General features: G+C 42.5%; 1 protein-coding gene across 2 annotated transcripts in view; it reads left to right on the top strand.

Moving 5' to 3' along the window:
- LOC110493304 (inositol hexakisphosphate kinase 1) overlaps positions 1 to 13,762 on the top strand; it is a 96,513-nt gene extending 82,751 nt beyond the window's left edge. For both annotated transcript variants that reach the window (XM_036950955.1, XM_036950956.1), the window contains exons 5-6: positions 1,671 to 1,846; positions 11,189 to 13,762. In XM_036950955.1, coding sequence (XP_036806850.1) covers positions 1,671 to 1,846; positions 11,189 to 11,878 — 866 coding nt within the window. In that variant the 3' untranslated portion in view covers positions 11,879 to 13,762. The remainder of the gene's footprint in view (positions 1 to 1,670; positions 1,847 to 11,188) is intronic.
- The last annotated feature ends 9,116 nt before the right edge of the window (positions 13,763 to 22,878 follow it).

Raw genomic sequence — 22,878 nt, 5'->3', positions numbered from 1 at the left:
GGGCAGATTACAGTTTCCACTGTGCTCACACATTCCTGCTCAGCCTTCTGCCCAGTGAGAGGAAAAGGGGACATTTTACTGTGACTTGACTCCTACACTTGGGTTCAAAGCGAAGATCCTCAAATAATAATAATTAAATCTTCAATTGACATAATATAACTTAAAAGTATGCATTAATATACTTGGAAAAATAGAATGTAGACAAACAGGGCACTTCTATAGCTTTCAAAATAAGTACATTAAAATGGCTGCATTGTGTCTTCAAAACAGCGCCCCCTGTCAGTCATCTAGGGGTCATACATTCAGTTAGTCTCACCATGCCATCTGTTTTGTAGATCCAGCTGCATGGGCCAATCCAGAATGACCTATAGAATTACCACTAAAGATATGACTGTTGTTCAAAGAATGCTGGAAGGTTCTGGACCAGTACAAATTGGATTGAACTAGCAGATCAGAAGGAGTTTTATAGAGGTTTGGCTGCACAGCTGTGATATAAGAGAAGATAAACAGCAGCTGGGAGGGTGTTATAATGACTGTATAGCATTACGATGGCTGGGTGTTATAATGACTGTATAGCATTATGATGGCTGGGTGTTATCCACTGTGGTATTACGATGGCTGGGTGTTATAATGACTGTATAGCATTAAGATGGCTGGGTGTTATCCACTGTGCTATTACGAAAAATATTCCAAATTAGCTCCATAATATCGACAGAAACATGGCAAACATTGTTTATAATCAATCCTCAAGGTGTTTTTCAAATATCTATTCGATAATATATCCACCGGGACAATTGGTTTTTCAGTAGGAGCGAAAGGAAAAATGGCTACCTCTGTCTATTACGCAATAATTACTCTGAGAGCCCTCAGCCGGACACTTACGCAATGTAGGCGCTTACGCTCATTCTTCAACATAAAGGCGTGAAACTAATCTGGTTGATAGCCCATTCACTGCTCAATAGGGATGCATCGGAACGCAGAGTTTTCAAAACAAGAGTCACTTCCTGATTGGATTTTTCTCAGGCTTTCACCTGCAATATCAGTTCTGTTATACTCACTGACAATATTTTTACAGTTTTGGAAACTTTAGAGTGTGTTCTATCCTAAGCTGTCAATTATATGCATATTCTAGCATCTTGTCCTGACAAAATAGCCCGTTTCCTTTGGGAATGTTATTTTTCCAAAAATTAAAATAGTGCCCCCTAGATTCAACAGGTTATTAAGAACAAATTCTTATCTTCAATGACGGCCTAGGAACAGTGGGTTAATTGCCTGTTCAGGGGCAGAACGACAGATTTGTACCTTGTCAGCTCGGGGATTTGAACTTGCAAACCTTCCGGTTACTAGTCCAACGCTCTAACCACTAGGCTACCCTGCCGCCCGGACTTACACTATTTCTACAAAGTGTTTGAGTCAGTAAGCTCTGAACCCAGGAAGATATACGCTCTAATAGACACACCGTCAGAACAAGAGGAAATGCCCTCTTGGACCGAGGGTGACACGGATTTGAAGTAGCAGTCAGAACTATCTCATAACGTGAGTCCAACTCACCTCCTTTACAGTCTTAGGACCCTGAATGAACATTACTTTGACTGTTTAGCTAATTCCCTGTTCACGAAGAGAGAGAGAGAGAGAGAGCGTTGTTCTCCTTGACCTCTGACCCCTCCTAGAGTTCCTGCTCCTGGAGAACGTGGTCCATCACTTCAGCTACCCGTGCATCCTGGACCTGAAGATGGGCACGCGGCAGCACGGGGATGATGCCTCGGAGGAGAAGGCAGCCAGGCAGATGAAGAAGTGTGAACAGAGCACCTCCGCCACGCTGGGGGTGCGAGTCTGTGGAATGCAGGTGAGGGCTGTCCTACTTCTTGTTTGTTTACCATTTGTTAATATTGATGTTTTTCCACTAAAGGCTTTCAGACAGCTGAAGCAAAAACCCACATTTCTTCAGGAAATTGTGACCTTCTGTTAAACTTTATTTCACATGGAAGTCTCATTGAGGTTAGGAGACGTCTTATGCAAGGGATACCAAGCCAAGAAGACATGTCAACAAACAATCATGCTCCCTAACATTAAATGGATGCATTATGCTTAAAATATGTACCATCAATTATATACAGTGGGGCAAAAAAGTATTTAGTCAGCCACCAATTGTGCAAGTTCTCCCACTTAAAAAGATGAGAGAGGCCTGTAATTTTCATCATAGGTACACTTCAACTATGACAGACAAAATGAGAAAAAAAATCCAGAAAATCACATTGTAGGATTTTTAATGAATTTATTTGCAAATTATGGTGCAAAATAAGTATTTGGTCAATAACAAAAATGTATCTCAATACTTTGTTATATACCCTTTGTTGGCAATGACAGAGGTCAAACGTTTTCTGTCTTCACAAGGTTTTCACACACTGTTGCTGGTATTTTGGCCCATTCCTCCATGCAGATCTCCTCTAGAGCAGTGATGTTTTGGGGCTGTTGCTGGGCAACACGGACTCCCTCCAAAGATTTTCTATGGGGTTGAGATCTGGAGACTGGCTAGGCCACTCCAGGACCTTGAAATGCTTCTTACGAAGCCACTCCTTCATTGACCGTGTGTTTGGGATCATTGTCATGCTGAAAGACCCAGCCACGTTTCATCTTCAATGCCCTTGCTGATGGAAGGAGGTTTTCACTCAAAATATCACGATACATGGCCCCATTCATTCTTTCCTTTACACGGATCAGTCGTCCTGGTCCCTTTGTAGAAAAACAGCCCCAAAGCATGATGTTTCCACCCCCATGCTTCACAGTAGGTATGGTGTTCTTTGGATGCAACTCAGCATTCTTTGTCCTCCAAACACGACGAGTTGAGTTTTTACCAAAAAGTTATATTTTGGTTTCATCTGACCATATGACATTCTCCCAATCTTCTTCTGGATCATCCAAATGCTCTCTAGCAAACTTAGGACGGGCCTGGACATGTACTGGCTTAAGCAGGGGGACACGTCTGGCACTGCAGGATTTGAGTCCCTGGTGGCGTAGTGTTACTGATGGTAGGCTTTGTTACTTTGGTCCCAGCTCTCTGCAGGTCATTCACTAGGTCCCCCCGTGTGGTTCTGGGATTTTTGCTCACCGTTCTTGTGATCATTTTGACCCCACGGGGTGAGATCTTGCCCCAGATCGAGGGGGATTATCAGTGGTCTTGTATGTCTTCCATTTCCTAATAATTGCTCCCACAGTTGATTTCTTCAAACCAAGCTGCTTACCTATTGCAGATTCAGTCTTCCCAGCCTGGTGCAGGTCTACAATTTTGTTTCTGGTGTCCTTTGACAGCTCTTTGGTCTTGGCCATAGTGGAGTGTGACTGTTTGAGGTTGTGGACAGGTGTATTTTATACTGATAACAAGTTCAAACAGGTGCCATTAATACAGGTAACGAGTGGAGGACAGAGGAGCCTCTTAAAGAAGAAGTTACAGGTCTGTGAGAGCCAGAAATCTTGCTTGTTTGTAGGTGACCAAATACTTATTTTCCACCGTAATTTGCAAATAAATTCATAAAAAATCCTACAATGTGATTTTCTGTACCTATGATGAAAATTACAGGCCTCTCTCATCTTTTTAAGTGGGAGAACTTGCACAATTGGTGACTGACTAAATATGGTTTTGCCCCACTGTATTAGCAGTATTTCTAATAGCTTTCTTGATTTGTCTGTTCTGGAGCTTGATGGATTGATTGGAGAAGGATGCTGAAGGAGCATGATTGTCTCTAAACACAGTAGCTCCTACTATGCCATAGATTATGAGGTTCTCTCTAGACACAGTAGCTCCTACTACGCCATAGATACTGAGGTTCTCTCTAGACACAGTAGCTCCTACTACGCCATAGATACTGAGGTTCTCTCTAGACACAGTAGCTCCTACTACGCCGTAGATTCTGAGGTTCTCTCTAGACAAAGTAGCTCCTACTACGCCATAGATTCTGAGGTTCTCTCTAGACAGTAGCTCCTACTACGCCATAGATTCTGAGGTTCTCTCTAGACACAGTAGCTCCTACTACGCCATAGATTCTGAGGTTCTCTCTAGACACAGTAGCTCCTACTACGCCATAGATTCTGAGGTTCTCTCTAGACAGTAGCTCCTACTACGCCGTAGATTCTGAGGTTCTCTCTAGACAGTAGCTCCTACTACGCCATAGATTCTGAGGTTCTCTCTAGACACAGTAGCTCCTACTACGCCATAGATTCTGAGGTTCTCTCTAGACAGTAGCTCTTACTACGCCATAGATTCTGAGGTTCTCTCTAGACAGTAGCTCCTACTACGCCATAGATTCTGAGGTTCTCTCTAGACACAGTAGCTCCTACTACGCCATAGATTCTGAGGTTCTCTCTAGACAGTAGCTCCTACTACGCCATAGATTCTGAGGTTCTCTCTAGACACAGTAGCTCCTCCTACGCCATAGATTCTGAGGTTCTCTCTAGACAGTAGCTCCTACTACGCCGTAGATTCTGAGGTTCTCTCTAGACACAGTAGCTCTTACTACGCCATAGATTCTGAGGTTCTCTCTAGACAGTAGCTCCTACTACGCCATAGATTCTGAGGTTCTCTCTAGACAGTAGCTCCTACTACGCCATAGATTCTGAGGTTCTCTCTAGACACAGTAGCTCCTACTACGCCATAGATTCTGAGGTTCTCTCTAGACACAGTAGCTCTTACTACGCTGTAGATTCTGAGGTTCTCTCTAGACAGTAGCTCCTACTACGCCATAGATTCTGAGGTTCTCTCTAGACACAGTAGCTCCTACTACGCCATAGATTCTGAGGTTCTCTCTAGACACAGTAGCTCCTACTACGCCATAGATTCTGAGGTTCTCTCTAGACACAGTAGCTCCTACTACGCCATAGATTCTGAGGTTCTCTCTAGACACAGTAGCTCCTACTACGCCATAGATTCTGAGGTTCTCTCTAGACACAGTAGCTCCTACTACGCCATAGATTCTGAGGTTCTCTCTAGACACAGTAGCTCCTACTACGCCATAGATTCTGAGGTTCTCTCTAGACACAGTAGCTCCTACTACGCCATAGATTCTGAGGTTCTCTCTAGACAGTAGCTCCTACTACGCCATAGATTCTGAGGTTCTCTCTAGACAGTAGCTCCTACTACGCCATAGATTCTGAGGTTCTCTCTAGACAGTAGCTCCTACTACGCCATAGATTCTGAGGTTCTCTCTAGACAGTAGCTCCTACTACGCCATAGATTCTGAGGTTCTCTCTAGACACAGTAGCTCCTACTACGCCATAGATTCTGAGGTTCTCTCTAGACACAGTAGCTCCTACTACGCTGTAGATTCTGAGGTTCTCTCTAGACAGTAGCTCCTACTACGCCATAGATTCTGAGGTTCTCTCTAGACACAGTAGCTCCTACTACGCCATAGATTCTGAGGTTCTCTCTAGACACAGTAGCTCCTACTACGCCATAGATTCTGAGGTTCTCTCTAGACAGTAGCTCCTACTACGCCATAGATTCTGAGGTTCTCTCTAGACACAGTAGCTCCTACTACGCCATAGATTCTGAGGTTCTCTCTAGACAGTAGCTCCTACTACGCCATAGATTCTGAGGTTCTCTCTAGACAGTAGCTCCTACTACGCTGTAGATTCTGAGGTTCTCTCTAGAGACAGTAGCTCCTACTACGCCATAGATTCTGAGGTTCTCTCTAGACAGTAGCTCCTACTACGCCATAGATTCTGAGGTTCTCTCTAGACACAGTAGCTCCTCCTACGCCATAGATTCTGAGGTTCTCTCTAGACACAGTAGCTCCTACTACGCCATAGATTCTGAGGTTCTCTCTAGACACAGTAGCTCCTACTACGCCATAGATTCTGAGGTTCTCTCTAGACACAGTAGCTCCTACTACGCTGTAGATTCTTTACTTGCGTCTCTATATTTCTCCTAACACCTAGGCTCAGACAAAAAACCCACAGCAGTAACCAGAGCAGGACAGAAGAGAGAATGGTGAATGTCCTATCAACTGGAATGGAATAGATGCTTTATTGTCCATTCGATTGGAATTGAAATGAATCTTTCACCTTTATCCCAACACTCCCAGACACACGTTTAGAAGCAACACATTAATTTCAGAGGGACGGATGGCGTGACTGACTGTCTGTTTGCAATGTAGAGCCTAGAACAGCAGCACAGACAGGACAATGGCCACAGCATTTATCCTCCATCCAGCTTCAAAAGGCCTTCTCTCCCCCTCCATTTATACTGTGATAAATCAGATGGATCGTTCACCAGTGTTCTCATCTCTTTTATGGCCTCTCTTTCTGTCTGTTTTAATGGTAGAGGTCTAACCTCTCTTTCTGTCTGTTTTAATGGTAGAGGTCTAACCTCTCTTTCTGTCTGTTTTAATGGTAGAGGTCTAACCTCTCTGTCTGTCTGTTTTAATGGTAGAGGTCTAACCTCTCTCTGCTATCTGTCTGTTTTAATGGTAGAGGTATAACCTCTCTCTGCTATCTGTCTGTTTTAATGGTAGAGGTCTAACCTCTCTGTCTGTCTGTTTTAATGGTAGAGGTCTAACCTCTCCATCTGTTTTAATGGTAGAGGTCTAACCTCTCTGTCTGTCTGTTATAATGGTAGAGGTCTAATCTCTCTGTCTGTCTGTTATAATGGTAGAGGTCTAACCTCTCTGTCTGTCTGTTATAATGGTAGAGGTCTAACCTCTCTGTCTGTCTGTTATAATGGTAGAGGTCTAACCTCTCTGTCTGTCTGTTATAATGGTAGAGATCTAATCTCTCTGTCTGTCTGTTATAATGGTAGAGGTCTAACCTCTCTCTGCTATCTGTCTGTTTTAATGGTAGAGGTCTAATCTCTCTGTCTGTCTGTTATAATGGTAGAGGTCTAACCTCTCTCTGCTATCTGTCTGTTATAATGGTAGAGGTCTAACCTCTCTGTCTGTCTGTTATAATGGTAGAGGTCTAATCTCTCTGTCTGTCTGTTATAATGGTAGAGGTCTAACCTCTCTCTGCTATCTGTCTGTTATAATGGTAGAGGTATAACCTCTATTTGTCTGTTTTAATGGTAGAGGTCTAACCTCTCTCTGCTATCTGTCTGTTATAATGGTAGAGGTCTAACCTCTCTGTCTGTCTGTTATAATGGTAGAGGTCTAATCTCTCTGTCTGTCTGTTATAATGGTAGAGGTCTAACCTCTCTCTGCTATCTGTCTGTTATAATGGTAGAGGTATAACCTCTGTCTGTCTGTTTTAATGGTAGAGGTATAACCTCTATTTGTCTGTTATAATGGTAGAGGTCTAACCTCTCTGTCTGTCTGTTATAATGGTAGAGGTCTAATCTCTCTGTTTGTCTGTTATAATGGTAGAGGTCTAACCTCTCTCTGCTATCTGTCTGTTATAATGGTAGAGGTATAACCTCTATTTGTCTGTTTTAATGTATTTTATTTATTTTTATTTCACCTTTATTTAACCAGGTAGGCTAGTTGAGAACACCTTTATTTAACCAGGTAGGCTAGTTGAGAACACCTTTATTTAACCAGGTAGGCTAGTTGAGAACACCTTTATTTAACCAGGTAGGCTAGTTGAGAACACCTTTATTTAACCAGGTAGGCTAGTTGAGAACACCTTTATTTAACCAGGTAGGCCAGTTGAGAACAAGTTCTCATTTACAACTGCGACCTGGCCAAGATAAAGCAAAGCAGTTCGACACAAACAACAACACATAGTTACACATGGAATAAACAAACATACAGTCAATAATACAGTAGAACAAAAGTCTATGTACAGTGACATGCAAATGAGGTAAGATAAGGAAATAAATAGGTCATGGTGGTGAAGTAATTACAATTTAGCAATTAAACACTGGAATGGTAGATGTGCAGAAGATGAATGTGCAGGTAGAGATACTGGCATGCAAAGGAGCAAGATAAATAAATAAATACAGTATGGGGTTGAGGTAGATAGATGGGCTGTTTACAGATGGGCTATGTACAGGTGCAGTGATCTGTGAGCTGCTCTGACAGCTGGTGCTTAAAGTTAGTGAGGGAGGTATGAGTCTCCAGCTTTAGTGATTTTTGCAGTTCGTTCCAGTCATTGGCAGCAGAGAACTGGAAGGAAAGGTGGCCAAAGGAGGAATTGGTTTTGGGGGTGACCAGTGAGATATACCTGCTTGAGCGCGTGCTACGAGTGGGTGCTGCTGTGGTGACCAGTGAGCTGAGATAAGGCGGGGCTTTACCTAGCAAATACTTATAAATGACCTGGAGCCAGTGGGTTTGGCAACGAAAATGAAGTGAGGGCCAACCAACGAGAGCGTACAGGTCTCAGTGGTGGGTAGTATATGGGGCTTTGGTAACAAAACGGATGGCACTGTGATAAACTGCGTCCAATTTGTTGAGTAGAGTGTTGGAGTCTATTTTGTAAATTACATCACCGAAGTCGAGGATCGGTAGGATGGTCAGTTTTACGAGGGTATGTTTGGCAGCATGAGTGAAGGATGCCTTGTTGCGATATAGGAAGCCGATTCTAGATTTAATTTTGGATTGTAGATGCTTAATGTGCGTCTGGAAGTAGAGTTTACAGTCTAACCAGACACCTAGGTATTTATAGTTGTCCACGTATTCTAAGTCAGAACCGTCCAGAGTAGTGATGCTGGACAGGCGGGCACGTGCAGGCAGCGATCGGTTGAAGAGCATGCATTTAGTTTTTCTAGCATTTAAGAGCAGTTGGAGGCCACGGAAGGAGAGTTGTATGGCATTGAAGCTCGTTTGGAGGTTAGTTAACACAGTGTCCAAAGAAGGGCCAGAAGTATACAGAATGGTGTCGTCTGTGTAGAGGTGGATCAGAGAATCACCAGCAGCAAGAACAACATCATTGATGTATACAGAGAAGAGAGCCGGCCCGAGAATTGAACCCTGTGGCACCCCCTATAGAGACTGCCAGAGGTCCGGACAGCAGGCCCTCCGATTTGACACACCAAACTGTATTAGAGAAGTAGTTCGTGAACCAGGCGAGGCAATCATTTGAGAAACCAAGGCTGTTGAGTCTGCCGATGAGGATGTGGTGATTTACAGAGTCGAAAGCCTTGGCCAGCTCGATGAATACGGCTGCACAGTAATGTCTCTTATCGATGGCGGTTATGATGTCGTTTAGGACCTTGAGCGTGGCTGAGGTGCACCCATGACCAGCTCTGAAACCAGATTGCATAGCGGAGAAGGTACGGTGAGATTCGAAATGGTCAGTAATCTGTTTGTTAACTTGGATTTCAAAGACCTTAGAAAGGCAGGGTAGAATAGATATGGGTCTGTAGCAGTTTGGGTCTAGAGTGTCTCCCCCTTTGAAGAGGGGGATGACCGCAGCAGCTTTCCAATCTTTGGGAATCTCAGACGTTACGAAAGAGAGGTTGAACAGGATAGTAATAGGGTTTGCCAACAATTTCGGCAGATAATTTTAGAAAGAGAGGGTCCAGATTGTCTAGCCCGGCTGAATTGTAGGGGTCCAGATTTTGCAGCTCTTTCAGAACATCAGCTATCTGGATTTGGGTGAAGGAGAAATGGGGTTTGTCTTGGGCGAGTTGCTGTGGGGAATGCAGGGCTGTTGACCGGGGTAGGGGTAGCCAGGTGGAAAGCATGGCCAGCCGTAGAAAAATACTTATTGAAATTCTCAATTATAGTGTAGGCCTACATTCCATGAGACTTTTGAAAAAAAAAACACGCAGGGCTTGACATTAACCTATTTGTCCTTCAGACAAGGTGATTGAAAATGTTGTTGGATGCAAGAAACCACTTTACAAAATAAAATGCATTATTATTCCCATACCATTATTACAGAGAATCAGACATGATGCTAAGACCTACTGACAATGCATTATTATTCCCTTAGCATTATTACAGAGAATCAGACATGATGCTAAGACCTACTGACAATGCATTATTACAGAGAATCAGACATGATGCTAAGACCTACTGACAATGCATTATTATTCCCTTAGCATTATTACAGAGAATCAGACATGATGCTAAGACCTACTGACAATGCATTATTATTCCCTTAGCATTATTACAGAGAATCAGACATGATGCTAAGACCTACTGACAATGCATTATTACAGAGAATCAGACATGATGCTAAGACCTACTGACAATGCATTATTACAGAGAATCAGACATGATGCTAAGACCTACTGACAATGCATTATTATTCCCTTAACATTATTACAGAGAATCAGACATGATGCTAAGACCTACTGACAATGCATTATTACAGAGAATCAGACATGATGCTAAGACCTACTGACAATGCAGTATTATTCCCTTAGCATTATTACAGAGAATCAGACATGATGCTAAGACCTACTGACAATGCATTATTACAGAGAATCAGACATGATGCTAAGACCTACTGACAATGCATTATTATTCCCTTAACATTATTACAGAGAATCAGACATGATGCTAAGACCTACTGACAATGCATTATTACAGAGAATCAGACATGATGCTAAGACCTACTGACAATGCATTATTATTCCCTTAGCATTATTACAGAGAATCAGACATGATGCTAAGACCTACTGACAATGCATTATTACAGAGAATCAGACATGATGCTAAGACCTACTGACAATGCATTATTACAGAGAATCAGACATGATGCTAAGACCTACTGACAATGCATTACTATTCCCATACCATTATTACAGAGAAATAGACACATGATGCTACCCTCTGCCTATTAGCTACGTAGCTTATTCAATCCTGTCTCAAAATACAACACGCAAGCTCTTTACCTGACTCGCTTTTCAATTAAATGCACGTTTTGTGCTCTTGTAGGAAGCAATCACTCCCATTGCTGATTAGATTATCTATAACTGGGCTAATAACTCACTAACTAGCAACGGATATGAACAAAATGTGCACACATGGCTACATGCAGCTCTCTCTTTGATCTCAAAACAAGCACAACTACTCATCTAATCACGACCACTCATGCTGTAAACACGGTCCAGTTCATCTAATCACGACCGCTCATGCTGTAAACACGGTCCAGTTCAAAGTAAATGGCACAGATCCGTTTTTTGACAATGGTCAATTTGCATATAGGCCTACTGCAAATCTGATTGGTTAGCTGCACCGGTCTGTGTAGTGTTATGGGCCAGGTTCTGTGGTCCACGTGTAACCTCTGTTCTTTCTGTGGTTCTATGGTCCAGGTGTACCAGATGGATACGGGCCACTATCTGTGCAGGAACAAGTACTACGGCCGCAGCCTGTCCATCGAGGGATTCCGCCACGCTCTCCACCAATACCTGCACAACGGGGCGTCGCTCAGGAAGGACCTGTTTGAACCCATGCTGTGTAAACTACGCAGCCTGAAGGCCGTTCTGGAGAGACAGACCACCTACCGCTTCTATTCCTCCTCCCTGCTCATCATCTATGAGGGGAAGGAGCCTGAGCTGGCCCACGTCTGGCAGAAAGCACCACGGCTTGTACCACAGCCAACCGCTGAGATGCCCTCAGAGAAGGAGGAGGTGGTGCTGGTCAACCCAGGAGTAGGAACGGGTGTCCAGGGACCGGGTTTAGTATTGGGTCTCCAAACGGTCCAGAGACCGACCGAAGAACCCCTCCAGCTCCCCCAGGCTCTCCTACCACCACCACACTGCCCCCCCACCCTTCCACAGCCACAGCAGCCTCCCTCGGACCCTCACGGCCCCCCTCGTCCTCCACCCCGCCCCTCCAGCCCCAGCATCAGTGTGGACGTCCGCATGATAGACTTTGCCCACAGCACCTTCAAAGGTTTCCGTGACGACCAGACGGTGCACGACGGGCCGGACCGAGGCTACGTGTTTGGATTGGAGAGCCTCATCAAGATCCTGGAGGGCATAAGGGAGGAGAACCTGTAGCGGTAGAACCTGGGACTCAAATGGTATCCCCCATTCCCTTTATAGTGCACTACTTTTGACCAGGGCCCACTTGTCTCTTTGACCAGGGCCCACTTGTCTCTTTGACCAGGGCCCACTTGTCTCTTTGACCAGGGCCCACTTGTCTCTTTGACCAGGGCCCACTGGGCTCTTTGACCAGGGCCCACAGGGCTCTTTCACCAGGGCCCACAGGGCTCGGGTCAATATAAGTGCACTATGTAGGGCATAGGGTGCCATTTGGGATGTATCGATGGCCATCTTTCAGGAGAAGAGAACCTGTAGCTGTAACCTGACACATCTTCATCCTGCGTCTTCAGATCTTTCCACCCTCCTCATCCTCCTCCTCTCTCTAAGTGCTACTACCCTGTCCTTCATGATTATATTTGGAGAAAGAAAGAAAAGCTCAGAATTAATATGAAACGAGAAGAACCTGAGTGATGAAGTGGAAGGCTACTGTCTTGACTGTAAAGGTTAAAGGTCATGAACTTAGGCTGTAAAGGTCACTCTCTGTGTTGTGCTCCTTCTAGGGTAGACTCATGAGAAACGTACAGGGAGCATCTACAGTCCTGTTATATCCTCTGCTAGGGTAGACTCATGAGAAACGTACAGGGAGCATCTACAGTCCTGTTATATCCTCTCTGCTAGGGTAGACTCATGAGAAACATACAGGGAGCATCTACAGTCCTGTTATATCCTCTGCTAGGGTAGACTCATGAGAAACATACAGGGAGCATCTACAGTCCTGTTATATCCTCTCTGCTAGGGTAGACTCATGAGAAACGTACAGGGAGCATCTACAGTCCTGTTATATCCTCTGCTAGGGTAGACTCATGAGAAACGTACAGGGAGCATCTACAGTCCTGTTATATCCTCTCTGCTAGGGTAGACTCATGAGAAACGTACAGGGAGCATCTACAGTCCTGTTATATCCTCTCTGCTAGGGTAGACTCATGAGAAACATACAGGGAGCATCTACAGTCCTGTTATATCCTCTCTGCTAGGGTAGACTCATGAGAAATGTACAGGGAGCATCTACAGTTCTGTTATATCCTCTCCTCCTGGACAGAGATGGCTGCCATTCCGCTGAAGGAAAACAGAGGGGCAATGTCTGTTTGCCTTGTGGGCTTGTCGCCGCTATGTGGCCAGCTGAAGTATTGCAGGGTTTGGTTTGAAAGTAAAGCTGCCACTGCTCAGGGCAAGTCCAGGTCCTTGTCCCAAATGTCAACCTATTCTCTTTATAGTGCACTACTTTGGACCAGGGCCCATAGGGAAACCCATAAGGCTTTGGTCTAAAGTAGTGAACTATATAGGGAATATTGCCATTTTAGCCTGTCTCCGGTGTGGGACTGGTACAGGGAAGAGCGATCTGTCTATCTGTGTGTGTTGAGGGTTGGTGGGGACAGTGTGTGGGTGGGGTGGGTTGGGTTGGGTTAGGGTGAGGTCTTGGGGACTTAGCTAAGTCCCTTATAGCAGTATTCCTATCAGGGCTTCAAAAGAAGAGCAGCTTTCTTCCAGGCTGCTGTGAGTGATGAGAGCTTTACTGTAAAAACAAAGAAGTGGGCTAAACGGGAAATACTTGTCTCTGCCTCTTGATTACAATAAGTAGAAAAATAAATACAACCCACGGCTGTGGCTGAAATAGCACCCTATTCCCTATCTAGTGCACTACTTTTCACCAGAGCCCTATGGAACCTGGTCATAAGTAGTGACCTACATGGGGAATAGTGTGCTATTAAGGGATGCAACATTCAGGCTGAAATACCACACAGCTCTGTCTGTCTGTCTGTCTGTCTCGGTCTCTGTCTCTGTCTGTCTCTGCGTCTGTCTCTGTCTGTGTCTGTGTCTGTCTGTGTCTGTCTGTCTCTGTCTGTCTCTGTCAGTCTGTCTCTGTCTGTCTGTCTGTCTCTGTCTGTCTCTGTCTGTCTGTCTGTCTCTCTGTCTGTCTGTCTCTCTGTCTGTCTGTCTGTCTCTCTGTCTGTCTGTCTGTCTGTCTGTCTGTCTGTCTGTCTGTCTGTCTGTCTGTCTGTCTGTCTGTCTGTCTGTCTGTCTGTCTGTCTGTCTGTCTGTCTGTCTGTGTCTGTCGGTCATCTAATTTAGAAACCGGTCCGTTATATATTGTTGCTTTTTATACTCATCTCTCTTATTCAGTTCCAAAAACCGACTGTTTCATTTAAAGTTGTAGAATGTAATTATTTAAATATATTTAGTTCCTGATCTTGGTCAGTCCCTCCCTCTACCAGTGTCTGGTATTTAGGCCGGTCCCAGCCCAGGTATGTCTGGGCCATGTCCCATTGGGACTCCCGTCATCCTTACAACTTTCTCTGATTTTATGATCTTGAAAATATCAAATATCTCTTTCCTTTAAAAAAAAAAATTGCACTGTAGAAGGTGAATTGAAAGCATCAAAGCATGATTATTATAATTTTTAAAAAAAATGTTTTTAAAATGTTACTTATTTTCTTCTGGCGGCGTTTAAGTCACGTCAAGGGTCGGATTTCTCGCCAGACCTGGATTCAAATCATTTCAGATACTTTAAGCAGGGCTTGATTGAGCTTGCATGGCAAAATGAAACAAATAGAATAGTCACAAAACTGCAAATCCTCCTGCCCGTGATCTGGAACAACAGGCACACTGAAGTCAACACTCAAAGCATTTAAAAGATTTTGAGAAACATACAGGGAGCATCTACAGTCCTGTTATGTCCTCTCTGATTTTGAAGTAGTACTTGAACCCAGGTCTGCTACTCTCTCACCACCGATACACAGTGAACCCTTGGTCCTCCATTTTAACACATGTAGCAGAAAGTTAGTAAGAGATTGTCCACTCTTCCTCCACCACTCTCTTCCTCTTCTGTGTCCTCCCTTTGTCCCCCAACCTACTCACCATGGAGTGAGAGGCAGTCATTTGGGTTAGGGTGTTTCTCTGTGTAGATTGGTTGTAGAATGTTGCACTGTAGCCATAAATCATAACAGTTGATGTGGATAATTTTTTCCCCCTCCTCTGCTGTTAGAGATGAGAGCTTTACTGTAAAACAGGGAAGAGCAGCATGCTCTGGCAGGATGCAGGTCTGGTCTTTTTTTCAGTTGAATATCACTGATAGGTGTGTGTACACTTTCCCCAAATGTGTAAAGAACAGGAAGGCCCTCACACTGTTGATGCTCCACGCGCTTTATCAACAACGTTTCAATCCGACACAGCCCAGTCACAAAGTTTTTAAGGACGTGCGTATGACCACACAACCTTTCTAACAAATAAAAATAAACGTTCCCAAAATTCCCAGGTTTTATCGAGAAACCCCAGTTGGAAGGTTCCCAGAATCATGGATGGCGTAAAGCAGGAAATCCGGAATCCTTCTATCAATAGTTCTGGAAAAACCTATGGGTTTTTGGGGGGAAGTTACCAGAACTTTGCAACCCTACTCTGACTAAAAGCACTACTGTGCTATAATATTTTATCTTTAAGTCTATCTATGCTCTAATTCTACACAAGCACGTGAACTGACTTTTTAGACGTGTCCAGAATTATAAAACCACTTATTACTACTGCAGTCAGATTAGCTCAACATAACAAAACTGTTGACTGACTTAAGGTTTAGAGATGTATCTACTACATTCTATTCTGACTCTAGAACCAAATCTATTCGGTTCTAGAACCAATTCTATTCGGTTCTAGAACCAATTCTATTCGGTTCTAGAACCAATTCTATTCGGTTCTAGAACCAATTCTATTCGGTTCTATTTGTGTTTCAATTTGTGCTCCCTTGTTTCTGGATATTGCCGTTTATGGAGAAAATAGTTTCCAGTAAAAAAAAGTCAAGTCACGCTCCTCCACAACTATTATTTAAAAAGTCAAGTCACTCTCCTCCACAACTATTATTTAAAAAGTCAAGTCACTCTCCTCCACAACTATTATTTAAAAAGTCAAGTCACTCTCCTCCACAACTATTATTTAAAAAGTCAAGTCACTCTCCTCCACAACTATTTTAAAAAGTCAAGTCACTCACCTCCACAACTATTTTAAAAAGTCAAGTCACTCTCCTCCACAACTATTTTAAAAAGTCAAGTCACTCTCCTCCACAACTATTATTTAAAAAGTCAAGTCACTCTCCTCCACAACTATTATTAAAAAAGTCAAGTCACTCTCCTCCACAACTATTATTTAAAAAGTCAAGTCACTCTCCTCCACAACTATTATTTAAAAAGTCAAGTCACTCCTCCACAACTATTATTTAAAAAGTCAAGTCACTCCTCCACAACTATTATTTAAAAAGTCAAGTCACTCCTCCACAACTATTATTTAAAAAGTCAAGTCACTCTCCTCCACAACTATTTTTTAAAAAGTCAAGTCACTCTCCTCCACAACTATTATTTAAAAAGTCAAGTCACTCTCCTCCACAACTATTATTTAAAAAGTCAAGTCACTCTCCTCCACAACTATTTTAAAAAGTCAAGTCACTCTCCTCCACAACTATTATTTAAAAAGTCAAGTCACTCTCCTCCACAACTATTATTTAAAAAGTCAAGTCACTCTCCTCCACAACTATTTTAAAAAGTCAAGTCACTCTCCTCCACAACTATTATTTAAAAAGTCAAGTCACTCTCCTCCACAACTATTATTTAAAAAGTCAAGTCACTCTCCTCCACAACTATTATTTAAAAAGTCAAGTCACTCTCCTCCACAACTATTATTTAAAAAGTCAAGTCACTCTCCTCCACAACTATTATTCATAAAGTCAAGTCACTCTCCTCCACAACTATTATTTAAAAAGTCAAGTCACTCTCCTCCACAACTATTATTTAAAAAGTCAAGTCACTCTCCTCCACAACTATTATTTAAAAAGTCAAGTCACTCTCCTCCACAACTATTATTTAAAAAGTCAAGTCACTCCTCCACAACTATTATTTAAAAAGTCAAGTCACTCTCCTCCACAACTATTATTTAAAAAGTCAAGTCACTCTCCTCCACAACTATTATTTAAAAAGTCAAGTCACTCTCCTCCACAACTATTATTTAAAAAGTCAAGTCACTCTCCTCCACAACTATTATTTAAAAAGTCAAGTCACTCTCCTCCACAACTATTATTTATAAAGTCAAGTCACTCTCCTCCACAACTATTATTTAAAAAGTCAAGTCACTCTCCTCCACAACTATTATTTAAAAAGTCAAGTCACTCTCCTCCACAACTATTATTTAAAAAGTCAAGTCACTCTCCTCCACAACTATTATTTAAAAAGTCAAGTCACTCTCCTCCACAACTATTATTTAAAAAGTCAAGTCACTCTCCTCCACAACTATTATTTAAAAAGTCAAGTCACTCCTCCACAACTATTATTTAAAAAGTCAAGTCACTCCTCCACAACTATTATTTAAAAAGTCAAGTCACTCTCCTCCACAACTATTATTTAAAAAGTCAAGTCACTCTCCTCCACAACTATTTTTTAAAAAGTCAAGTCACTCTCCTCCACAACTATTATTTAAAAAGTCAAGTCACTCTCCTCCACAACTATTATTTAAAAAGTCAAGTCACTCTCCTCCACAACTATTTTAAAAAGTCAAGTCACTCTCCTCCACAACTATTATTTAAAAAGTCAAGTCACTCTCCTCCACAACTATTATTTAAAAAGTCAAGTCACTCTCCTCCACAACTATTATTTAAAAAGTCAAGTCACTCTCCTCCACAACTATTATTTAAAAAGTCAAGTCACTCTCCTCCACAACTATTATTCATAAAGTCAAGTCACTCTCCTCCACAACTATTATTTAAAAAGTCAAGTCACTCTCCTCCACAACTATTATTTAAAAAGTCAAGTCACTCTCCTCCACAACTATTATTTAAAAAGTCAAGTCACTCTCCTCCACAACTATTATTTAAAAAGTCAAGTCACTCCTCCACAACTATTATTTAAAAAGTCAAGTCACTCTCCTCCACAACTATTATTTAAAAAGTCAAGTCACTCTCCTCCACAACTATTATTTAAAAAGTCAAGTCACTCTCCTCCACAACTATTATTTAAAAAGTCAAGTCACTCTCCTCCACAACTATTATTTAAAAAGTCAAGTCACTCTCCTCCACAACTATTATTTATAAAGTCAAGTCACTCTCCTCCACAACTATTATTTAAAAAGTCAAGTCACTCTCCTCCACAACTATTATTTAAAAAGTCAAGTCACTCTCCTCCACAACTATTATTTAAAAAGTCAAGTCACGCTCCTCCACAGCTATTATTTAAAAAGTTGTGTTGTCGTCTGCTGACACCCAGAGTTCCAAACTCATTCTTATTTATTGAATACATTTTTTTTCTTTATACTCTTATTAATATGTATAAAAAATATGATAATGGCATTTCCACCTAGTTGGTGAAGGAAGACCTTTCTATCAGTCTACTTGGCAGGGCTTTGTAATGTGTTATTGTCCAGAAATACATTGTTCTGGTTAATTAACAACGGAGAAATGCTTTGGAGGACTAAAATAGGTTTAGAAAGCAACTTGCTAGAAAAGCAACTTGCTAGACATGTATTACCATCTTCTAACAAAACAAAACTGAAAAAAGTGTTATCTTAATTTGTTTTAACCTTTTTAAAAAAGGGGGCATTTGCATAAAATGAAGTTTCCTAAAGGAAAATGTGTTTTAGTTTGCGGCCAAACAAACCACCAGAGACGACAGCAGCGTTCCAAATGGCACCCTATTCCCTATAGTGTACTACTATAGACCAGAGCCCTATTCCTTATAGTGCACTACTTTAGACCAGAGCCCTATTCCCTATATAGTGCACTACTTTAGACCAGAGCCCTATTCCTTATAGTGCACTACTTTAGACCAGAGCCCTATTCCCTATATAGTGCACTACTTTAGACCAGAGCCCTATTCCCTATATAGTGCACTACTTTAGACCAGAGCCCTATTCCCTATATAGTGCACTACTTTAGACCAGAGCCTTATTCCCTATATAGTGCACTACTTTAGACCAGAGCCCTATTCCCTATAGTGCACTACTTTAGACCAGAGCCCTATTCCCTATAGTGCACTACTTTAGACCAGAACCCTATTCCCAATAGTGTACTACTTTAGACCAGAGCCCTATTCCCTATAGTGTACTACAATAGACCAGAGCCCTATTCCCTATAGTGCACTACTTTAGACCAGAGCCCTATTCCCTATAGTGTACTACTATAGACCAGAGCCCTATTCCCTATAGTGCACTACTTTAGACCAGAGCCCTATTCCCTATAGTGTACTACTTTAGACCATAGCCCTATTCCCTATAGTGCACTACTTTAGACCAGAGCCCTATTCCCTATAGTGCACTACTTTAGACCAGAGCCCTATTCCCTATAGTGCACTACTTTAGACCAGAGCCCTATTCCCTATAGTGCACTTCTTTAGACCATAGCCCTATTCCCTATAGTGCACTACTTTAGACCAGAGCCCTATTCCCTATAGTGCACTACTTTAGACCATAGCCCCATTCCCTATAGTGTACTACTTTAGACCATAGCCCTATTCCCTATAGTGTACTACTTTAGACCAGAGCCCTATTCCCTATAGTGTACTACTTGTATTTTTATTAAATTTAACCTTTATTTAACTAGGTAAGTAAATTAAGAACAAATTCTTATTTACAATGACGGCCAAAACCGGACAACGCTGAGCCAATTGTGTGCCGCCCTTTGGGACTCCCAATCGCGGCCGGTTGTGATACAGCCTGGAATCAAACCAGGGTCTGTAGTGACACCTCTAGCTACACCTCTAGCTACTTTTGACCAGAGCCCAATGGTCCCTGGTCAAAAGTAGTGCACTATATAGGGAATAGGGTGCCATTTTGAACAAAGATAATGGAATATACTAATCAAAATGTTACAAAAGATGAAAAGGAAAATCCACACGAGTCAATAAAGGGAGGAGAAGAAGAAGTGGGAATTCTTCCTCTGTGGTTGATGTTATCAGTGTTTCCATAGATCTGAGAAATTACTTGTAGAAGAAAAATATATATATATATTACCCGAGAGTATCTTTTTCCTTTTGTTGTTGTTGCATGGATGGATATTTTTTTAAGAATTATAATATGACATCTTTATGACAACTTTGAATGTGAGCTATAAAACATTTATTTAAGAAAGAAATGTTTCTGTGTCTGTTTTTTTTTCGTCTCTTATTTTGTATTTCATTCTTACTGTCTAAAAACAACTGCAACATATTTCAACTGCTAGAGTCTTCTTCGTGCTGCTAGAGTCTTCTTCGTGCTGCTAGAGTCTTCTTCGTGCTGCTAGAGTCTTCTTCGTGCTGCTAGAGTCTTCTTCGGGCTGCTAGAGTCTTCTTCGGGCTGCTAGAGTCTTCTTCGGGCTGCTAGAGTCTTCTTCAGGCTGCTAGAGGCTTTACTTCCTGACTGATGTCTTGAGATGTTGCTTCAATATATCCACAAAATTGTCCATCCTCATGATGCCATCTATTTTGTGAAGTGCACCAGTCCCTCAAAGCACTCCCACAACATGATGCTGCCACCCCAGTGCTTCACGGTTGGGATGATGTTCTTCGGCTTGCAATCCTCCTCCTTTTTCCTCCAAACATAACGATGGTCATTATGGCCAAACAGTTCTATTTTTGTTTCATATGACCAGAGGACATTTCTCCAAAAAGTACCATCTTTGTCCCCATGTGCAGTTGCAAACCGTAGTCTGGCTTTTTTGTGGCAGTTTTGGAGCAGTGGCTTCTTCCTTGCTGAGCAGCCTTTCAGGTTATGTCGATATAGGACTCGTTTTACTGTGGATATAGATACTTTTTTTTACCTGTTTCCTCCAGCATCTTCACAAGGTCCTTTGCTGTTGTTCTAGGATTGATTTGCACTTTTCGCACCAAAGTACATTCATCTCTAGGAGACAGAACGCGTCTCCTTCCTGAGCGGTATGACGGCTGCGTGGTCCCATGGTGTTTATACTTGCTTACTATTATTTGTATAGATGAACATGGTACCTTCAGCCATTTGGAAATTGCTCCCAATGATGAACCAGACTGGTGGAGGTCTGCAGTTTTTTTTTCTGAGGTCTTGGCTGATTTCTTTTGATTTTCCCATGATGTCAAGCAAAGAGGCACTGAGTTTGAAGGTAGGCCTTGAAATACATCCACAGGTACACCTGCAATTGACTCAAATGATGTCAGTTAGCCTATCAGAAGCTTTTCAAGCCATGACATAATTTTCTGGAATTTTCCAAGCTGTTTAAAGGCATAGTCAACTTAGTGAATGTAAACTTCTGACCCACTGGAATTGTGATACAGTGAATTATAAGTTAAATAATCTGTAAACAATTGTTGGGAAAATGACTTGCATCATGCACAAAGTAGATGTCCTAACCGACTTGCCAAAACCTATAGTTTGTTAACAAGAAATGTGTGGAGTGGTTGAAAAACTAGTTTTAATGACTCCGACTTAAGTGTATGTAAACTTCCGACCCTGTATATCATATTAAATATGCCACAGGCTAATCTGATCCTTTAGGAAAGGTAGTCAGTCAGAGTGACCAGGCGGGGTTTTGTTTTCATTTCTTCTCGATAGAGCAGAAGAAGAAAGGCATTATCAGGATCTGAAACGGAGAACTTTGATAAAAGCAAAGCATCAATAAAAGGTGTTATATCTGGAGTTGTTGGACATTGTGACCATGTGACCAAGCAGATTCCAGTAGTGGTTGGAGTAAGCACCAATAAAAGGTGTTATATCTGGAGTCTTGTTGGACATTGTGACTGGGTGACCAAGCAGATTCCAGTAGTGGTTGGAGCACCAATAAAAACCTTGTCAGCTCGTGGTTTCTGATCCACCTTTCAGTTACTGGCCCAACTCTCTACCCACGTTTACCCATTATTCTTCAAGCTCTTATAAATTGGTTGTTGATCATTGCTAGACAACCTTATTCAGGTCTTGCCGTTCATTTTCAAGTAGATTTATGTCAAAACTAACTCGGCCACTCAGAAACATTCACTGTCTTCTTGATAAGCAACTCCAGTGTAGATTTGGCCTTGTGTTTTAGGTTACTGTCCTTTTAGGTTACTGTCTTGTGTTTTAGGTTACTGTCCTGTTGAAAGGTGAATTCATCTCCCAGTGTCTGGTGGAAAGCAGACTGAACCAGGTTTAATCTCCCAGTGTCTGGTGGAAAGCAGACTGAACCAGGTTTTATCTCCCAGTGTCTGGTGGAAAGCAGACTGAACCAGGTTTTATCTCCCAGTGCCTGGTGGAAAGCAGACTGAACCAGGTTTTATCTCCCAGTGTCTGGTGGAAAGCAGACCGAACCAGGTTTTATCTCCCAGTGTCTGGTGGAAAGCAGACTGAACCAGGTTTCATCTCCCAGTGTCTGGTGGAAAGCAGACTGAACCAGGTTTTTATCTCCCAGTGCCTGGTGGAAAGCAGACTGAACCAGGTTTTATCTCCCAGTGCCTGGTGGAAAGCAGACTGAACCAGGTTTTATCTCCCAGTGTCTGGTGGAAAGCAGACCAAACCAGGTTTTATCTCCCAGTGTCTGGTGGAAAGCAGACCGAACCAGGTTTTATCTCCCAGTGTCTGGTGGAAAGCAGACTGAACCAGGTTTCATCTCCCAGTGTCTGGTGGAAAGCAGACTGAACCAGGTTTTTATCTCCCAGTGCCTGGTGGAAAGCAGACTGAACCAGGTTTTATCTCCCAGTGCCTGGTGGAAAGCAGACTGAACCAGGTTTTATCTCCCAGTGTCTGGTGGAAAGCAGACTGAACCAGGTTTTATCTCCCAGTGTCTGGTGGAAAGCAGACTGAACCAGGTTTTATATCCCAGTGCCTGGTGGAAAGCAGACTGAACCAGGTTTTATCTCCCAGTGTCTGGTGGAAAGCAGACTGAACCAGGTTTTATCTCCCAGTGCCTGGTGGAAAGCAGACTGAACCAGGTTTTATCTCCCAGTGTCTGGTGGAAAGCAGACTGAACCAGGTTTTATCTCCCAGTGTCTGGTGGAAAGCAGACTGAACCAGGT

Source organism: Oncorhynchus mykiss, chromosome 17, assembly GCF_013265735.2.
Source record: "Oncorhynchus mykiss isolate Arlee chromosome 17, USDA_OmykA_1.1, whole genome shotgun sequence".
Taxonomy (NCBI): Eukaryota; Metazoa; Chordata; class Actinopteri; order Salmoniformes; family Salmonidae; genus Oncorhynchus; species Oncorhynchus mykiss.
This window is presented reverse-complemented; position numbering and strand designations above follow the sequence as displayed.